At 38.6% G+C, this 20,986-nt stretch overlaps 1 protein-coding gene across 4 annotated transcripts; it reads left to right on the forward strand.

Annotated features, from left to right (window-relative positions):
• The first annotated feature begins 217 nt into the window (after positions 1-217).
• GPATCH1 (G-patch domain containing 1) lies at positions 218-14,925 on the forward strand. Of its 4 annotated transcripts, none has more exons than XM_064386873.1 (20): positions 218-353; positions 1,245-1,379; positions 1,566-1,651; positions 2,027-2,187; positions 2,548-2,645; positions 2,779-2,837; positions 3,165-3,410; positions 4,202-4,349; positions 5,071-5,150; positions 6,141-6,345; positions 6,934-7,221; positions 8,906-9,087; positions 9,464-9,591; positions 9,859-9,992; positions 10,322-10,491; positions 11,193-11,403; positions 12,113-12,223; positions 12,690-12,814; positions 13,325-13,470; positions 14,617-14,925. In XM_064386873.1, the coding sequence occupies exons 1-20, from the start codon at positions 275-277 to the stop codon at positions 14,636-14,638; spliced, it is 2,814 nt and encodes a 937-aa protein (XP_064242943.1). In that variant the 5' UTR covers positions 218-274; the 3' UTR covers positions 14,639-14,925. The 4 variants fall into 4 exon arrangements, with proteins under 4 accessions (XP_064242943.1, XP_064242944.1, XP_064242945.1 ...); XM_064386874.1 differs by having other exon boundaries at positions 11,196-11,403; XM_064386876.1 differs by having other exon boundaries at positions 260-316.
• The last annotated feature ends 6,061 nt before the right edge of the window (positions 14,926-20,986 follow it).

Genomic DNA, 20,986 nt, shown 5'->3' on the forward strand with positions numbered 1-20,986 from the left:
CTGAGGCTTTTCCAGCCAAACCCGGACAGGCTGCGGGCCCCGCCAAGTGGCAACCCCAGTGCCGCCGTGAGGCCGAGAGGCGCTGAGGGCTTCTGGGGCGCCCGGCGATGCCGCCGCTGCCGTCCCGCCGGCGGGTCCCGGCGGTGCCGGGAGTCACTCCCGTCCCGGCGGTGCCGGGTGCCGCTCCCCCTCACAGCCGTCCCCGTGCCGGGCGCTGCGGGCTCCGCCTCCCTCTTGTGACGCCGCCGGTCCCGCGCGGCCACCGTCGCGTAAGATGGCGGCGGCGGAGAGCAGCGACAGCGAGGAGGAGGACTTGGTGAGCTATGGAAGCGCGCTGCAGCCCCTGCAGGAGGGTAAGGGACCCCGGGCGGTTCGTCTGCTCCCCTCCCTCCCGCTGTCAGTGCGAGCGCTGGGGAGCGGCCCCGCGTGAGGCGCTGCGGCCGGGGTGTCCCGCCGGGCCGCGCGGTGCGGTCGGGTCGCGGTGTGAGGCGTGTGGGCCCAGCAGAGCTGCCGCCCTGCCTCTGCTGCCTGGGGCCTCTCTGGGCAGCCGGGCTGTCCTGCGGGGGGGTCTGGCCCAGCGGAGCGGGGGATGAAAGGCCTCGGCACCACTGGGCCTTGCGGCTGTGGCTGCGATTCCCCGCGGCTTGTGCCGGCTGCTCCGGGTGGAGCTGGTGCTGGTCTTTGCTTCTGTCCTCCCCACCCCCCAAAAAAACCCAGTGCAGTTCAAGGGTACACAGTGATGCTAATCTGACCGTCTGATGCTTATGTGGTTGAGATGGACAGGGCCAGGACTAACTTACCGTTGTGACTCCTGAGTCCGTGCCATTTTATTCAATAAATATTGTTAAAAAGAGGTAAATGTGTTAGTCTATGGCTTTTGTGCTTAGTTTCAGTTTATACACTTTTGATGTGTAATTTCTCAAGCAATTACTGAAGTGAAGAAATCCTGCCAGAGGTCTGGCATACTTTAAAAGTTTACTTTCACAAGCAAAAATCCTGTCATGTTCTCAGAAGTCAGTAGAATTAAGGATTTTGATGTGAACACTTCATGCTTTTCCTTTATCAGTGGTATATATGAATAGTTACAATGGAGTGGAAGTAAATAAAACATGGTGATTTCCACGTCAGGGTGGCTAGTGTTTGATCCTGTTCTTACTTGCCAGGAAGAACTGGCTTGCAGAGGAAGTGGGAAATAATTCCTTCATGTAAAGTAGTGTCTTACTTTCTGATTTATTTGATTGCAGGTGAACGAATTAAAAAGCCAGTTCCTCTCCAAGAGCAGACTGTTAAAGATGCCAAGGGACGGTACCAGCGTTTCCATGGTGCATTCACTGGCGGCTTTTCTGCTGGCTACTTTAACACTGTGGGTACAAAGGAAGGTATGTGTTTGTTCCTGCCCTTCCTTATACAATAGTATTGCTGAAGTTATTTCTCCTTCAGTTTTTGGACTGTAATTTTACAATTTTTTTTGATGTGTCCTTAAGATGTAAAGTTGAAATGTTTGAATTATTTTTGAATACTATGTTGACTAAAGTACCTTACTTAAATATTTACCTGCTTTAAAGGATGGACACCATCAGCTTTTGTATCATCACGGCAGAAGAGAGCAGACAGAACGGTTCTTGGACCAGAAGACTTCATGGATGAAGAGGTAAATCTAGAAAGGAATTGAAAACTTGTGTAAATAGTTGCCATGACAGCTAAAATTGAAGTAACCTTGAAATTACTTCTTGTCTACAGTGTTATCCTACTAGGTTATACAGACTATTTCATGGGTTCATTTAAGAAGCTTCTGTGATGTCAGTATTAAAAAATAGAACCAGTCTTTTCACTTTATCAGAAAATGCAAATACTTTTGAAACCATTTAAGATACTTCCACTAAAGTTACTGCAAAAACAACTGCATAAGTGGTTGGAGAAAATTAGCAAATACAAAGGTCATATGCCATTTTCATACTTTATTATTACAGTAAAGAATTTGAAGAATGTTTAATCTAAATGTTCTCATTTTTGTGTGTATTTCTAGGATCTTAGTGAATTTGGGATAGCACCAAAAGATATTACAACTACAGATGATTTTGCATCTAAAGCTAAAGACAGAATAAAGGAGAAAGCTCGACAGATTGCAGGAGTAGTTGCTCCCATCCCAGGAACCACTGCATTTGATGATTTAATTGGACCATCTAAGTAAGTAAATCTACCTGAAAGTTTGCAAACATTATTTGACTTAGAACTGTAGTATTGCTTAGAAAAGTAATGTTTGACCACTGCAATTGTGAGACTGGAAGATCCTGCAGTGGATCTTCCTAAGTGGATTTCCTAAATGGCTTCCACCTGGATTTTTGTTTTGAATGTGCAGACTTGCACCAAGTAAACATTTCTAAACTGACAGGTAGTGTGTATGCAAATAGCAACACTTTCAGCTTTGATTTTAAAGCAGGATATAAAACTAGTTGAAATATGATATATGTACATGATTTATCAACAAATAATAAAGGTGTGGTTTGAAGTAATTTTGGGGTTTGTTTCCTTTTTTTTTCTTTTTAGAATAACAGTAGGGGTTGAACTGTTACGAAAAATGGGCTGGAAAGAAGGACAAGGAATTGGACCACGAGTCAAAAGAAAGCCACGCAGACAGAAACCTGGTAAGTTCAGGGAAGTTCCTAGTTTACTTCCTTGTTAGTAGAAAGTTAACTTTCATAGACTGATTGGAAAGTTGATGTTAAACCCTCTTTTTATTTTTATTAATGTAATATGGTGTTGTGCTGTCTCTTGCAGATCCTACAGTGAAGATTTATGGTTGTGCATTACCACCTGGACTCTCTGAGGGTTCTGAGGTACTGAACAGGGAAAGTGGTCTGTTGACTATGTAAGAATATGTGATAACAGATTAAAAAAACAAAGTAACTTCTTTAATGTCCTTGAACAGTAATTTAAAATGCATTTTCAAATATTTTTAAAAGTGTTTATAAACACTTTCTATACTTAATGTGAAGAAAGGTTTTAATATCTAAGTTTCTTCTTTTGCTACATAAGAAGGTTTAGTTCATACACAATTCAGGAAATGCAAACTTGCCTAGGCTCATGTGAACTGAATGTTGTAAAAGCTCAACATACAGAACTTGTAGTCATTCTTGCTCTCATAAACTTTTATTTTTTACAAGGATGAAGAGGATGAATACCAGCCAGAGAATGTGACCTTTGCACCAAAAGATGTAATGCCTGTAGACTTGACTCCCAAAGAGAATGTCCATGGACTTGGCTATAAGGGTTTGGACCCCTCACAAGCCTTGTTTGGTGCATCTGGAAGAGAACACCTGAATCTTTTCACAGATAGTTCTGAGGAAACAAGCAATTTAATTGGTGATCTGAGACACAGTAAAGGAAGAAAACTAGGTATTACAGGTCAGGTAAGGACATTTTTTAATGCATTTTGTGATTAGTGTAGTAAAATCCACATAAATTTTGGTTTTGCTTAAGTTAAAAAAGCTCATAGTAATTTTAGTATCATTTTAAGAAATGTTAAGTGTGGCTTGAGAATATGATTTTTTTTTAAACTTATTTTGAAGATGTGGAAAAATCCTTAGAACTCTCAAATGCCATCACTTACTGAAACTGTAAAAGACAACTCTAAAACTACCTGACTCTGAGTAGCTGGATGGAAAAATGTTCCGTGTTACTTTGATTAGATAAAGTTAATATTCAGTATGTTTTTAGTTTGTTTTTTGTCTATTGTACTTTCAGTAATGCTGTATCTGTCAGCTAGAGAGGTTTTGTGTTGCTCCGGGGTATTTGTAGTTCTTATCTAGAAACACTGTCAGTTTATATTTTCTGGGAATTCTACTTGTTTAATTTCCCTGTTAACTGACATATTGATTTCCTTTTGAGACCTAACCTGCTCTTAGTCAGATTGCACATGTTATTTTGGTGGAACTAGTCTGCTGTCCTTGTCTTGTACCCACCAAACTTGCTGTCCCTCCCTGCCAAGGAGTGGAATGTGATTGCTTTTGTTGCTTTTGTGCTCACTGAGGTGTGGGGTTTTTTCCACCTTAGTTTCTGTGGTGTGACTGTAATTTTTCCCAGTGTAATTATATTTGTAATGTAGGCTTTATATAGATGAATAGATATCCATGTAGATGTGTTCTGATATGTGACTTAAGTTTTTCTACTTCTGGGTTCTCATTTAAAATATGTGTTTTAGGCTTTTGGTGTAGGAGCTTTAGAGGAAGAAGATGATGACATTTATGCAACTGACACACTGTCAAAATATGATACAGTTCTAAAGGATGAGGAGCCTGGGGATGGCTTGTATGGCTGGACAGCACCAAAACAGTATAAATCCAAAAAAAGTAAGAACTGTGATTCTCTTTAAAGAGTGAGTGTAATATGGGGGAAAAAAAGGAAAGAATTGTAGTCTGTATTTGCCATATATTGTAATTTTCAGCCTTGATATCTGAAAATTGAGCTAGTCCTACAACACTTCTATATTGAAGTGTTCAATTACAGAAATAACTTCCAAAGTCTTTCACTAATTCCAGTGTGGATTAAACCCTCAAAGCATATTTTCAAAAGGAAAATAAGCTGCTTTGTGAGATACAGTTTCACTGAAGAAAACAAGTGATTGTGAATCACAGTTACAAAATATGGCCCAGCATTTAAAAAGATAACTTTTTTTAGATAAATTTCTGTATTTTCAGATAATTTTTGTAAATAGTTTCTTGGCACCACTTTATTTTTACTGCACTGTGTAAGTGCATGAAATACTGTTGTAATTTCTGGAGTACCTGTTCATGCTGGTGGTATACATCCATGGCACTGATGGTGTTAGCTGTGCACGGTGTGGATACTGCTGCTTCCCTGTAAGCCATCTTCAACCTTCAGCAGTCACTCTGGCAGCAGTTTTTAGTTGTATAATACTAATCCAGAATCAGAACCCTTAATTTTAAATGAAAGGTGGTGAAGACAAACTACAATTATGACTCACAGTAGACAGTGACATATGGAAAACATTCAGGAAAAAAATTGCCTAACATGCATGTTTTAAATACTATATTTGCAATCATTTTGTAGGGCCTGAAAGAGATTTTAAATATATTGGCAAAGTCCTGGCTGGTTTTTCCTTGGCATCAAAACCATCAGCTCCAGTCAAGGTAAGCAGATAGTGATATTTTGTGATTAGGAATAACATCATTCATCATGTGAATTGTGCAGACTCTACTGCTTCTCAGTGTTTTTCTGTTCTTGGAAATAAATGTTTTGGTCAGCAGCAAAAATTGCTGAAGGAACAAAATTAGAGCACTGGGGGCTGTTCAATGGAAACCTAAAATTGATCAGACTCCTGAAGGTATTTAAACTTTGCCTGGGTACTGGCTTTGAACAGATGCCTTCCACACTATTCACTGCTACTTTGCATAAAGTTGGAGGAATGGTTTAATTTAACTTGAAAAAAAAAATACATATTTTGGTTCTAGATCTTTCATGTGTAACATTCAGTTTTCTGTAAAAAGCAGGCCTCGTGCTTTGTCCACTTTGCTATTTTGGTGACAATTCAATTTCTTAGTCCTGTCTTCAGGTTTACATAATTCATGCCATATATATTTGCATAAATTAGAATGACAGACAATTCTATGACAGTGTCCTCTTTCTGAGGAAGAATAATTGTGTGATATTTAAAATCCCATCCTATAGGGAGCACAGAGATAACCCTTTAAGTAACAGCTTGAATGAAGAACGTGGAGAAAGATGTTAAAATATAGTAAGCATGCAAGTAGTCAGTAGTCCAACTGATTAAATCATTTGATTTCTGTTTAAAAATATAGCAAGTAATATTAAAAGGTGTTTTCTCAAAAGCAGTGCATCCTAAAACTTGTTCATTTTTCTGTCACTTAATGTGTACGTTTTTGTATTTTTTCATAGTTGTAAATATATTGTCAATATACTTGTTCCCAGAGTTTGTATTAGAATGCCATTTACTGGTCTATAGGAATTAGTAGCTTGTACTATCTGTTCTACTGCTGAGATGTAAATTGAGGAATTCTGAGGTTGAGCTGACTTTCTCTGAAACACACGTGTAAGTGTTGCATACAAAGTTCTCTCCCTCTCTCAGTGGGTTTTTGTTTTGTCGCCCCTTTCCCCCCCAGATTTATCCCCCACCTAGCCTGCCTCGAAACTACAGACCAGTCCATTACTTTCGACCTGTGCTGACAGCTGGGAATGAAAGCTGCCACTTACAGAAAGCACTGGAGGAGTCAACTGGGAAACTGGAGAGTGAGCCAACACACCAAAGCAGGCACACTCTGAATGCAGCTCAGAGGAGGGAACAGCTAGGAGAGGCTGAGCTGAAAGGTAGCAAGATACGTGACCATGTCTTTGCTTGTGTTTCAGGCATGTTTGTATGTTTAGTTATAGAACAGTAAGAATTTGGTCTGGCCTTGAGTGCTTATTTTCTAACATAAATACATCTAATCTAGTTCCTATAGCTAGTTACATTGTTCAGTTTCATCTCAGCAGGTGAATTGTTGATGTAACTGTCTGTATGTTCATTTACTTAAATATTTTAAAGACAAAAAGTGTGTGTTGGATTGTGTTTTGTTTGGGAGGGTTCCAGCCTTTTATGAATATAGTGGGCTGTGATAATTTTTTCTGTGAAATGTTTTACTGAAATACATTTAGATATACTAAGAAGATAATTTGTAACTGGCTCACATTTGTATCTACGATAGTAATATCAAGTTGTATGTAAATAGCATAAAAGATGTAAGAGTGGCCAAATTTTTATTTGCCATCTATGCCATTTTATTGTTACTTTCTGCTTAAGAGCATTTTATCTGAATTTATACACGTGGTAGGGATTTTCCTTCTACTAAAGTGGAAGAAATAGTTCTAGTGATTTTTCATTTCTCTTTGTCTTTTACTGCTTTTCTTCTGCTTTAGGTACAGCTCCTTCTGTTTTGGAATATCTGTCTGAGAAAGACAGAGAAAGACTCAAACAAGTGAAACAAGCATCTGAACAACAAATGAAAGCAAAACCAGTGTCTCAGCAGCCACCAAGTAGCAGATTGCAGTTGGCCTCCCCAGAAGATGCTGCTCACAAATGGCAGATGCTGCTGGGGGGGCAGTTAGCAAATGCTGGTTCTAGTGACTTCAAACCATTTGCAAAAAATCCAGAAAAACAAAAAAGATACGAAAATTTTGTGAAAAGTCTTAAACAAGGAGAAAGAGGTAAAATATTTCTTAATTTTTTCCTTCCCCCCACCCTTTTTTTTCCCCAATGCATCTTATATTGGCTTTGAGTTCTCTTCCTGAATTCCACAGCATTTCTCCTTTTACTTCTTTTCAGGACCAGTGTTAACAGAAATCTTTACTGATACTTAGTCCTGTTGATTTCAAGAGAGCTGCTCAGTTACTCAGTTGTCAGCAAGTCTTGATTTTAGGCATTACATTTCATACTTCTGTGATGTAGCAGAAGTTAAGTTCTACTTCATTTCCTGGATTTCCCTTATTTCATTTGCCAAGGTACACTTCAGCTTTGGTCAGTGGAACAAGCCTTTTAATTTAGTTTGTTTCTCTTTGAGGAGTAAGACTGACAGATCATATAAAGGCAGAAAGGTGATGAGGTAACAGTAGAATCAGAAGAAACCCCATACCCTCTGCACCAGGGGAAGATAAGAACCCTAAAAAGAATGAAATATTCCACACTTGTCAAAGCTTCCATTGTGTGTCCTTCAGAGCTCGTACTCAAAAGCAAAGAACATCCAACCTCCTTCATCATCTCTTTCCATGCTGTTTCAGTCTCCTTGCATTTTGTTTAGGTTTTTGCTATTAAATGGTACTAAATGATACTAATTAAATGTAGTGTGTCTTAGACTAAACCAGGTACTTGCGATGACTTGTGGTGAGTTCTCCAGTACTGTGATTTTTCTGTAAGGCATGAAAAGCTGAAATTGATCAGCCCATGACTTTAAATTGCCTTGAAATGAACTTAAAAAAGGGTTGGGTTTTTTCCAAATTTTGAAGTACACAGGGGCTATTGGGGAAGGAGAAAATGTACTCCAGGGAATTTGAGGAAAGCAAGCATATGGTGACAGGTAGAAAACCTGGATTTGTTGTTCTAGTTGTGATTTGGGATTTTTTTGGTTTTTTTGTCTTTTAAGTCCTTTTCATTATATAAAATAAATATTTTCTGGTCAGTATCCTCTTCTGGTTACCTCATTGGGACAGACTACTTGAGCTTTGAATCCATAGAAATCATAGCTTTGAATCAGGACAGGGATTTCCCCTGGGTGGAGTATTCCCAATTATGACTGTATTATAACTGTAAGTGCCACCCTAGTCATTATGATGAAAATGTAGAAATGTATAACTGGAATGGTTAAAGGTCTGTTTTACTGTAAGCATATTTGCTTGGCTGGTGTTGTGTTATTTCCTCTTCCTTTTGGGAGACAAACTGAACCTGTTGCTGTAAACCTGTGTGCAAACTCTGTATTTATCAGTGGGCACTTCATAGAGCAGAAAGCAAGTTACCAAAGCATAGCCAGGCTTAAATTCTTTTGTTCTGTGTTTTAGTTATTTGATAAAGCTTTGGGTTATACTTTTTGTTTTAATCACCTGTTAAATCCATTAAGTATTCTGAACATTCTTTAAAGGGCAATGAGTAAGGAATCAGTTTTACAAGTAAAATTACTTAAAATACCAATTTTGTATTTGGCAAATGCTGTCATTCTTGCTGCCTTGAAAAAATACCTCAATTTACCAGGGATTAACACAGTTGAGATTAATACTGCCCTTAAGATAAATATTTAACACTTGCAAGAACACTTGTTTATTACCTTATTTTTTTGTTGGAAAAGTGTTGACCCAAAGTAAGCTGCCATCTCTGCTAAGCATTCCTCTCCTCACCTTACAGGGGAAAGACTGGAGCGCTTTTTTGACCAGAGCATGACAGAGTGGGAGCGAGGCAGGGAGCAGGAGGAGTTCTTCCGAGCAGCAATGTTCTACAGGTCCTCCAGTTCCTCGCTGTCATCCCGATTCACCCGGGCCAAGTATGAGGATGATGTTGACAAAGTTGAAGTTCCTCGAGACCAAGAGGTATTTGCTGCCTGCAGTCTTTGAATACATGGGAGCTGCAGTTGTTGCCTTAGCCCTGACTTTATTTTTCTTTTAAGCCCTTATGAAGATATGTCCCTATTTTGTTGTCCTTTTGTTTAGCAGCTTTTGAAAACACTTGGTGCATACAGAGCAGTGATTCCTTAAACAGCATTTAAATATTGATGGATTTATCCTGTTCTTAAATCTTACAACAGTTCAGTAAGGTTTATTGAGTGTAAATTGTACAATTTATTCTGTAAATTAATTCTGTAAATGAAGGAGTGTAAATTCTGCACATTGAAACTGTACATAAAATGCATCATGTCTCTCTTTAAAAAAAATTATTTATCATCTATAAATGTTTTGACTGTTTCAGAATGATATTGATGATAAGGAAACAGCTGTGAAGATGAAGATGTTTGGCAAACTCACAAGAGACAACTTTGAATGGCATCCTGATAAGTTGCTGTGTAAAAGATTTAATGTTCGTGATCCATATCCTGAGTAAGATAATTCATACTTATATTTTTAAAACTTTCTATAATTTCTGAGTTTTTCATTTGCTTGTGGAAAATCTGGGTTGATGATTTCTTGTGTCATAAGGTAATACAGAACTGCCCAAAGTTTTTATTCATGTCACAAAATAGGGTGACCTCTGATAGAATAGCATGCATTTGAGGGACTACTGTAGGAGTTCGAGTTTTTGTAGCTAATTTGAGAACTTTTCTGTGTTGAAAACAATAATCAGCAAACAATTTTATTTCCCTCTAGTTCTTCTGTAGTGGGTTTGCCAAAAGTGAAACGAGACAAGTATTCTGTTTTTAATTTCTTAACTGTGCCTGAGCCCACCACATCTGGAACTCAAGCAACAAATGAAAAGATCCAAGAGAGTAACAGTCTCAACAGTAAGTTTGTTGTTACTTTATTAATTTAGCTATACACAAGATAATAGTACAGAAAAGGCATCTTTTTCATTGATAACTTAGCCACCTGATTTTTTTTAATTAAAAAAACCCAAACAAAGGAATTGAAAATAAAAATTCAGTGACATAAAAACTGAAGTTAATGATAGAAAGCTAATTTCTTCTACCTAAAAGACATTTATAGGTCAAGTATTCATTAGAAAGCTTTAAAAAATGTCAAACTGAAGAAGCAGAGTAATTTAAAATTAAGTATGCCATGAAATACAGAGCAATTTGGCATGCAGGTGATTTGAATATTTTGAATGTTTTAGAACCAAAGAAATCTTCAAGGTGGGATGTGTCAGATAAAGAGAAGGAGAAGAAAGATTCTATCAGTGAATTCATTAGTCTTGCTAGATCAAAAGCTGATGCTCAGCAGCAGCCACCAGTGCCAGCAAAAGAAGAATGTGGAACTGGGACAACTGAAACTCCTCCCACTGTGGTGAGTTTACAACAGGGTTTGAACTTAAAGGGAGCAGCTGTAAACCTTGACAGCCCAGAAATAGGATGGGTTAATGCATGAGTTGTTTATATAGGTTAATACTGTTTATATATGTTAGTATAAATTGTCAATATATGAATACAGATCAGTTTGCACAAGAGCCAACTCAGGATGAGCAAAGGCATGAGATGGCACTTTGAAGAACTTGGAGGTTACAACTCTGGGATGCAAGATCTTTGCAGCTTATCTCTGATTATACTTGAAGTAGGGCTTAAGAGAAGAAGAAATGTAGTCCAGTAGTCTGGGACTAAATTCAGTAGCTTTACCACCACTCTGCTCACAGGCACAGAATGTGTTTATCTCTCCTTTCCTTAGAAGAGAGTGCATATTTTGGGGAGAAAGGTGATGTTTTCCTTTTGCTTAAATTTGGTATTATGTAACTGAAATTTCAATTAATGAATTAGAATTTATAATATCTGGGGATCTGTTTTCACAAACTGCACTACTCTGTATAGGACACTGGCTTAGTTCCTCAGCATTTCAGGGCTGTACTCTTTGGGTCTAAGATTGTTTATTTCACAGCTATTGTGCCATCCAAATGTTTTGTAAACACCTGTCAGCATGCCTGAAGTTATTCCTTATCAGAGAGAGATTGTTGGTTTCTTTAGTGCTTAAATCCAGTTTGTTGTGATGCTGTTTAGCAGGTAGCTGATGAGGATAAGAATCAGGAGGAAGAAAGCAGACGACCACCCATGGACTTATTTAAGGCCATCTTTGTGAGCTCCTCAGATGAAAAATCATCTTCCTCTGAAGAAGAGAGTGATGAAGAACAGCAACCAACTACTTCAGAAAGACAGTCAGAAACCACCAAGCAAGTTGATGCAGCAGACAGTTCTTCCTCTAATTTACAAGGTAGTACTTACTGGAGTTCATTTTTGTGCAACTTAAAATAAATACCTTGTGAAAGTTCTATTTTTGAATCACACAGTCTTGGACTGTTAGGACAGTCCTAATCAGTGCAGATCATGTGGATTGGTGGAGCTGGTTGTGTGGAAAATGCAAACAATACAGCACTGAATAAGGCCTTGCATGTTACAGTGTTACTGGCATTGCCATGTACCTTTTGTGTGGAGTTTACAAGCAAACTGCTGTATGGAATATGCCTGTTACACAGTGAGGGGGAGCAAAACATCTAGTGTAAGAACATACTTAAAATGAAAATACTTTGTCCACTTACTGTCACAGTTGGTTCTATTAACATTTAACTTGTAGTGTTTATTAACCTTATACATCTCATGGAGTTTTTTATTCATTCTGAGTAATGGAAAAATACTACTGTTACAAAAGGGAAGCAAATAAATGCACTAATAGCAATTTAATTAATAATTTATAGTTTAAAAGGTAAATTTTGATTTAAAACAAAAAAAAAACCACAGTGTGTTGAAATGTTTCAGAATGTCATCTACCCAGTTGACCAAAGCAGTCCATAGAGATAGAGGATGCTGATCAGTTTGCTTTCTTAAAGGTTTAGAAAGTCTCCTTGAACTTTCTTCAACACTTCTTGGAAAAAGTATTTTCTTATTTTCCTTTCAAATATAGTAGGTTTTGGTTTTTTTCATAGAGAGTGTGACTGCTACAACTGATTCTGGCATTCCTTCATTGCCTACTTCAAAGCAGGAGCTGGATGCAACAGAGGAATTTGGACCAAAGTTGCCACCAGCTTTTTCTTCTGGTAGGTTCTCTAAGCATCTAGAGTGTAAATTCTGCACATTGAAATTGTATATAAAATACATGATATCTCTCTTTAAAAAAAGCATTTGTGAATAGGCATCTATCCCTTAAATGTGTGTTATGTAAACAGGCATCACCAAATGTTTTGTTGCCATGCTATGAGCCACCATCAGGAACCTCTTTGCTTGTGTACCAGGTTTGTTTTAACTACAGAGGTAATGATAAAAAATGGATGTGAAAATAGAGGACAGCCTTGCAATTTCATTTTTTAACAGATTGCAAAGGCATGTAATTACAATAGGGATGTTGCAGATAGGAGTTTTAGACACAAAATTTCCTTTTTAAAGTTAGGGGTTGTGTTTGTTTACTATCATATTAGGTTAAATGTAATGCAGAATGTAATAACCAAATTACCCTATTTTTGTTGGCCTTTTTTTAAATCTTTATGCATTTGCTTTGTACTTTAGGCACTACTTGGCAACAACAAACAGAGGTGCCAGCAACCTTTCCTGGGCCTAGCAGGAAAGAAAAGCATAGGAAAATCAGAGAGAGGCACAAGACTAAGAAAGAACGCAAACGCAAAAAGGAAAAGGTAATAAATTTAAATACTGATTTTTGATTTATTGATTCTTTGATCTGCCTTTCAAAATATTTTATTATTTATGCTTGGTTGTAGAAGAAATATATACTGAGACTGGAATTTAAGCAACAGAATTTCGTTGATGTTTTGAAACCTGAAAATTATCCTGCTCTGATGCTGCTTTTTCCATATGCACATATGTGACTACAGGTGCAATATTGTGGGGTAGTTCCATGTTCTGTGTGGAAGATCTCAGACACATTCTGGGAATTGTATTCATGCCTTATATTCAAATAACTGTCATGAAACATCTGCTTTAGGGAGAGTTGAGTGCTTGGATTAATTTAATTTTGGCTTATAATTTTTTTAAGTTTGGTCTGAGTACTGGAAAAGAGTCATGGATGGGTGTTCTGTTTCAGTTAAGCTTTGAGTCCATACTGAAATTAACTTTCTTTTGCTGACATTCAGAAAAATCCAAGTCTTTCACAAGGAGATAAAGGATTATTTCTGTTCTTTTTACAGAAAAAGAAGCATAAGAAGCAGAAAAACAAAGGAAAACACAAGAATAAAAAATCAGAAAAAGAGAGCAGCTCTGACACTACAGATAGCAGTGACAGCCTTAGTGATATGGATACCACAGGCTTGTCACCTAAAGAACTTCTTAGAAGGTAAGCAGGAAAGTTACTTAAACACTTGCAAATTTTACAGTCAATAACTAAAACATCAATTGATGAGTTGTCATTCTAGTGAACCTGTTTGCAGCAAATGTGAATAGGGCAGTTTCTTTATGATGATAAAATATTGCTCACTTTGGTGAGGAAAGAGTACAAATATTAGACATTTTAATCTAGAGGGTAATTAATTTTAGGATAGAAGCCTCTTAAGGAAAAGGCCACTAAACACACAGGCCTAGCAGAGCTAATGGACATTATAATTCAAGATGACTGGTATTTTTGGAAGGTATTGAATGGGAATTAAAAACTGAACTAGTGCAGGTGGAAATTAATATTTTCATTTATCTATTTCTCTTGACTTGGGAACATTGGAAGAAGCATTCTCTGCCAAGATTCCATTCAGGTAGATCTGTTGTGTGGCACCAATGCTTCAGCTGGTCTGTGCTTCAGCAAGGGACAGTGAAGCAAGCAGAACAACACTTGGGCCATGTACATGTCTTCTAAATGCAGACCGTGCAGTTACAGTTTTATAAACTAGACTTGAAGATGGTGCTGACATAAATGTGAAAATCAGAAAAGCACATTTCACAGTATTTTGCAGACACTTGAAGTGAAGTAGAACAAGCCTGTCTCTAGTGCAGATCACAGTCAGCTTCAGAAATGTCCCACGTGGGGCAGTCACTGCACTGGCTTCTGTTCAGTGTCTCTGGCTAGCTGAAGGAGAGTTCTCAAGGTATTTGTTGGATACCACATCCATCTGCTCTCGTGGCAGAGTGACTGGGGCCAAGGTGTGGATTGGAATGGACAGGTACCAACTGGCATTTGAAAGGACTGCCTGCATTCCTAACTGTGTCAGTTATGTATTGGTGTTTTCATATCAAAAAACAAACTACTACTTGGGTTTCTGAATAGCTGAAATATGTTTTTATGCATTTTGCACAAACCAGATTTCTTTGTACATGCAGTTGTTTTGGAATCTTCACATTTGCATGTCTCTTACCACTGAGAAAATGTTTTTGTCTGATACAATTCAGATCTCTCTCTGCAAATAAGGTTTAAGAAACTACTCAGGTAGTGAAATGTTCCTAATATGGTGTGTGTCTGCTGAGTGACCTTTTTCCTTTTTTTCCTCCCTTTCAGATTAAAACAGCTTCAGTATTGAAGAGCTCTCCTGTGTTCTTCAGTATTGTGTGACTTGATCTCAAATTTTTGATCTCCTCTGTGATGGTAGATCAGTGGTGTATAATGTGAAGCACTATAGATACAGTATTCATATTGAATTTCTTTGAAAGTAAATGTGCATATGTTTATGATGTTTCATGAATTCAAAATGTATGGAATATAGAACATTGAAAAGACCCCTTTCTGTGCATAATAATCTGAAATACTGCTGGCTCTGTTTTATTTAATAAAACGAAGCATTTTAATAAACTTTGTTATTACAAACAAGTTTTGTATAGTGATAATTTGTTATGCCTAGGACCTCTAAAATGCTGGAGAGTAAGTTTCAGTCTGAGTTAAGTTAGGAAGTTAAAACTAAAGCAATGTAAAATTTTATTGGGTGCAATTATTTTTGTTGAATGTAATGTAAAATTTCACATCACAGTTTTTGAGTATCCAGCTGTTATTTTTGCCTCTCCAAATTGTCTAACATTTACTACAGCAGCCCTAAAGCAATAACCTTTGACAGAATCACAGAATATGCTGAGTTGGAAGAGACCTGTCAGAGTCATCAAGCCCAAGTCCTGGCCCTGCACAGTTCATTTCACATAAATTATCACAGCTAATGAGCTAAAAGATGATGTATGATTATAAACTGCCTCATTTTATGTAGTTACAGAGAAAACTGTTCATGCTACTTCTTGTCTGCAGTTGTCATGTTGTAGAATAAATGAAATACGAGCCATGAAATAATAGTGAGGTGGTGGGGAGCAGCTCTGGGGCAGCTTGGAGCCCTGGCAGGAGCTGGGGAAGGGCAGCAGCCTGGGGGCTGGGCCCAGTGAGGAGGCAGGGGACTGCTGGCACTTGAGAGACTTCATGAGATTTAAAGTTGGGGTTTTTTTGATGTTGGGTTTTTTGGTTTTTTTTGGTGTTTTTTGGTTTTTGGGTTTTTTTTTTTTTTTGAGACAAGAGTTTGAAAACAAATATCCAGAAAAATAAAAGCACAGTCCCCATCCATCAGCATTTTTTCTTCTCAACCAGATTGAGTAAATCTGCTCCAAGGTAGTGAACTTTGGTGTCAGGTGGAACTCGGGATGCATTCTCCTGTGGCTGCTGCTTTCATGCTCCCCCTCGTGGGCTAAACTCGGGTTGTGTGAACCCCTGAGTGCTGTGCAGGCAAATCTGTGCTAAGCAGATTGCAGGCATTGACATCTGCATGCATTAAACAGCCAGGGCTTAATCTAAGAATGGGCAATGAGTAGTAGTGCATCAATGTCGTCTTAATTGAGATGAAATAATTCAATGAAGTATCTGAAATGTTGATTTCCTGCTGTGCAGTGCTAGGTTTCTACCATAACCAGAAGGTTTTCAGGCATACTGAAAAGGCCCAGGAAGTCCAAAAGCACAAAAAGTCCAGACAAGGTTCAGCTTAGCAGCACTATGTTAGCCAAGAGCTGTGGATGGCTAGCTCAGAGAAACCAGGAAATGTAGAAGGAAAAGTCACATCTTTTAATGATGAGTAAATAAATACGTGGCAACTGTAAGAAGATATTGTAGATTGGAGATTTAAAAATAAGTGTCTTAGTGTGTTAGTGTACACACATGTACAGTTTAATAACTTTCCTGCTTTGTCTGAACTCAGAACTGGAACTTTTATTTTTCTGTCTTCAGCAAAATGCTATTCAGCTCTCTTATGTGTAAGAAAACTAAAATCAACACAGAACTCTAACCCAGAAAATAAGAAGATAATCCATTATTTTTTAAAAAGTATAATAGATCCTTGAATGTTCTTTTTGCTGAAAAGGCTATAATGTGCCACTTGTCTGAAGTGTCTAACTTCTGTTTAAGAAATTTTACCTAATTTTTAGTTAAGGAAGTTTTCTTTAACACTTGTTGAGCAATACTTATTTTTCAGAATCTATCTAAAAATATTTCCCTGACTATTGGGAACTTTCTGACAGCAATGTATAGGCAAGATTATGTGATACTAAGACAAGCCTAATTTCTTCCCCTGCAGGAAGAGCTGAAGCAATTAGAATTCAGGAGAGTATGGTGGATTTGGTTCGTGGGGGACTAGGCCAGCCCAGACAATTTTCACTCTGGCATTCTCTTTTTTCCCCTTTGAAAGAGTAGATACCAAATGACTGGCTGTACTGAGAAAGCATTTGAAGTTCTTCTTGACAACAAACAGTATCTCTGTGAAGTGGCAGTGCACACATCTTTTGGAAAACAAAGATTAATTGTGCATGCAGCAGACAAAGACTGGGTAAGTCTGGAAGGGCAGTTCTGACTGCAAGACTTTTTTGACTCGATAGAATAAGAACACACAGTAGCTTTGATCTTTTTTTTTCCTTTGATCTTAGAGACATTCCTAATCATTCTGTGTCAGTACATTGACACACACTGAGAAAATAAGTGAAAAAATGAAAAATTAATTTACTTTCAAGTTTTGCCTGTTATCAAGGGCTGCCAAGTTAGCAGGATAGCTCCTTCCAGTGAAAGCCCTTGTGAGGGAGCAGCTCTAGATCTGACACTTGGTGTCAAAAAGGGCAGTTACAGTCAGACATACAAGATTTTATTCCCATATTGAAGACAAATAAAAGAGCACATCATGAAGGGAGTTTATGTTGCCTACTTTCTGAGTGATTCTGAAATTTCTTTGTACATACACAAACAAAAATGTGATTGTAGAAATTAGGTTAATCATGGAAACAGAAGATGGTTTATCTAGGTGAAGGTATGCTGAGTGATCCTGTGATACTCTGGTGTGTATCATAGAGTATATTTCCTGATACATACATACTCTGTATCTGGAAATGTGAGTTACTCTGCATGTCAGCAGTCCTCATGTTTTTTTTGTGGCGAATGCTTCCAGTCAGGTGGGCACCATAATCCATCTGTAAATCTTGATCTGTATTTTTATTTGTTTTACTAAAAAACTTCATAGAAACAGAATTGTTTGGGTTGGAAGGAGCCTTAAAGATCATCCAGCTCCAACCCCTGCCATGGGCAGGGACACCTTCCACTGTCCCAGGCTGCTCCAAGCCCAGTCCAGCCTGACCCTGGACACTTCCAGGGATGGAGCAGCCTCACAGCAGAGAACCTCCTCCTAATACCAATCTAAACCTCTTGTAGTTTGAAGCCATTTCCCCTTTTCCTGTCACGTCAGGCCCTTGTCAGTAGTCTCTCTCCATCTTTCTTGCAAGCTCCCTCCAGGAACTGGAAAGGCCCAACGAGGTCACCCCAAAGCTTCTCTGGGCTGAACAATCTCAATTATCTCAGTCCTTCCACAAAACAGAGCTGCCCCAGCCCTCTCATCATCTTGGTGGCCTCCTCTGGACCCCATCCACCACCTTCCTGCCTTTCCTGTGCTGAGGAGCCCAGAGCTGGAGGAGTGCTCCAGCTGGGATCTCACCAGAGCTGAGTAGAGGGGCAGGATCACCTTCCTTGACCTGCTGGCCACGCTTCTTTTGATGCTTTACTTCAAAGCTTTATGGGTCAGGACTGATTATGTTTGGAGAGTCCCACAGGTACAACAGGAAGACAGCCCTTTTCCTGAAATCACTTAGATTAATAATTTGTGTGTACCAGGGTAGGTAGATAGAAAGTGATGGAGAAGTACCACGGCCTCAGGTTTCCCCATGGCAGGCTTAATCTGGATATTTGAAAAAAATTCTTCATACAGACTTGTTTGCAATGGGCTACCCAGGGCAGTGGTGGTGTCATCGTCCCCAGAGGGCTCCAAAGGGAGGGACTGTAAATGTGGCACTGAGGGATGAGGTTTAGTGGGGGACCTGGCAGCAGTGGGTTATTGGTTGAACTTCATCACCTTACAGGTCTTTTCCAACCAAAATGATTCTATGATAAATGAGCCAGTAATTCAGTGTGGGTCATCATCTCAGCACTTCAGCAGTCTGTGCATTGCTGCTGAATCAAAACAAAATGACATTTAAGTGGTGACGCCTTAAGTTTTAGCTTTTGTCTTTTCTCAGATCCTACACTGCATTAGAGTATAACTCTGCATATAAAGTGTTAGTAAGCTCTCATTTCACATTTTGGTCAGAATAAACAATCCTTCCAAGCCTGAGAACCAAGGTCAACAAAGCCTTAGGCCTGAAAAGTATAAATGTAAGTGAAGTAGGGGGAAAGCAAACTGGGGGAATGTGACTTCATGACTTCATTACCTGAAGCTATAATTGGGCAATTAACCTCTGATATGTAAATAGACCAAACTTAAATCTGTCTGAGAAACTCATGACCATGGTCCATGTTGGGTGCAGTCTGCAAGGCTTTTGCAGTGCCCAAGGTGTGTCTATTGAAGGTGGAAGGAATGAGGGACTTGTCTTTACAAACCAACCATGGGTCTGCTGGTAAACAGAGCGAGATACTGAGAGATACACAGTGGGAAGGATTCCACTGATTGAAAACTGAATGAGAGATGGAATGAGAGAGATTTGTCTTTACAAACAAACAATGGGAAGAACCATCAATTCCATAAGGAATTCCACTAATTGACACAAGGAAAAGACAAATATGTACCTTTGTCAAGTACCTCAGCCAATGGGGAAAGAAGAAAATGTGGCTAGAAAATTCGGATAAGAAGGAGGCTGCGTCCTAAGATCTGAGAGATCCCAGGGGAAATACCCCATAGCCTCTCCCTTTATTTGAACAAAGTCACAGGACTCCTCTGTCTCCTTTTTGGACACAAACCTCTGGTATTTGTGGATTAATTTTCCTGTCAAAGGCCTTTAATAAACACCTGCTTTTTCTTTTAACTCTGTCTAGCCTTTGTTCTAGGTAGCCACTCCAAGGCATCATTGGGATTTTCTATTATGAGAGAAATTTCCAGTTATTAATAGATAAATCCTTCAGAACATGAAGGACAGCAAAGGGAACCCCATAAATTTTGAAAATGTAACAGTGACAAAGGCTGCCTATCAGGTTCAGACAAAGAAAATACCAAGGATGTTTCTGGTGCAATACATCCAACAGTAATAGCACACATCCAAGGTAAAACAAGACTTATGACCTTTGCATCTTGTTAATGCAGCTCTGGATATTTTAAAAAATGTCTTATTTAAAAAAAAAAAAAAAGATGAAATTAATTAATTTCATTCAGTTTGAAGATCCTTACTTAAGAAAGGCAGAGTCATCTGTAAGACATTAAACCTAGCATTCTTTAGCATATGCTTACAAAAAGGAGATAATGGGCCAAAGTTATACCAACAGTGATTGTTTTTTGAACAATAATTTTCCTTTGGAGGCAATTTTCTTATTGAGACCTCCTTTCTGTGAGGCTCCCACTCAGGTCAGTGAGTTTGACATTCCTTAAGAATTGGCTTCAGAATATATAAGCAGCCAAACAAATGTCCAGTTAGCTCCAGTGAATCAGAGCCTGATGATAATTCATTTAGATTTAAAAATAAAACGTGCAACAAATGGATTGTAACAATTAGAATTCTGTTAGGTGACACTATCAGGAGATCTTTTTTCCGTATCCTTTTTCCTCATGTGCTTTTGAAGAAAGCCATTCCCAGTGCCAGAAGCCTTGCTCAGAACAATCTCCTGAGCCTTCACCCAATATGCTCACTTTGAAGTCAGCAACAGGAAAACCATTATGTCAATTAGGGCATTGTTACCATTTTAGGAAGGAAGGATGCAACAACAGAGATGTCAAATCAACTGTTAAAAATATTGATGGCATTAAATAAACTCCACCAATTCAGCTTTGCATTCTTAAAGCAATAATCACAGAGAGTCTGCCACCAGCCACTGTAATAAAATTGCCTTTGAGGAGTTAGGAATTACTTTGGATGGGAAATTCAATCTGAAACACCACAAGGTTTCTTTTAAATTGCAGTGATTACAGCACTGTTTCCTGTAAGAGATGCTCATAAGCTTTTCCCCCTCTGTAGATTTCAGGAAGCACTGGAGTTCTGGAACATCCAGATTTCTTTTCTGACTGCTTTGAGAATTGGACTTCATTCTAGATTTTTTAAAATCTTTTCCCTCCCAATATGTGAGTTGAAATTTATGCATAGAGATAGGTGGATGCTTTTTTTTAAATGAAAAATGTGGGCAGGGGGGGTTTGGTTTTTTGTAATGTATTGAAATGCACGTGGGTTGTAGCTGCTGAACAATTTCTTGTTAAACTGCTTTGAACAGAGAAACCACCTGGTCATTTGTTCATTAATAACTTGGGCTCAGTCCTGCAAAATGACCTTTCCATAAGGCTTTAAGCCTGTGCTGGCTGTGAGACTGTGAGCAGCTCCAGAGAGTTCACAGAATGTTTGTGTGATTAAAGTTCAGAACAGGCTTCTGATGCTTTGCTGGGTGCAGACAGGGATCT

Source organism: Passer domesticus, chromosome 12 (assembly GCF_036417665.1).
Source record: "Passer domesticus isolate bPasDom1 chromosome 12, bPasDom1.hap1, whole genome shotgun sequence".
Taxonomy (NCBI): Eukaryota; Metazoa; Chordata; class Aves; order Passeriformes; family Passeridae; genus Passer; species Passer domesticus.

Excerpts from the sequence above, each read along its gene's own strand:
- GPATCH1 (XM_064386873.1), top strand. The coding sequence starts at position 275 with ATGGCGGCGGCGGAGAGCAGCGACAGCGAGGAGGAGGACTTGGTGAGC. Across the intron at positions 11,404-12,112 it reads TTCTTCCTCTAATTTACAAG|AGAGTGTGACTGCTACAACT; the intron begins GTAGTACTTACT and ends TTTTTTTCATAG. Across the intron at positions 12,224-12,689 it reads GCCACCAGCTTTTTCTTCTG|GCACTACTTGGCAACAACAA; the intron begins GTAGGTTCTCTA and ends TTTGTACTTTAG.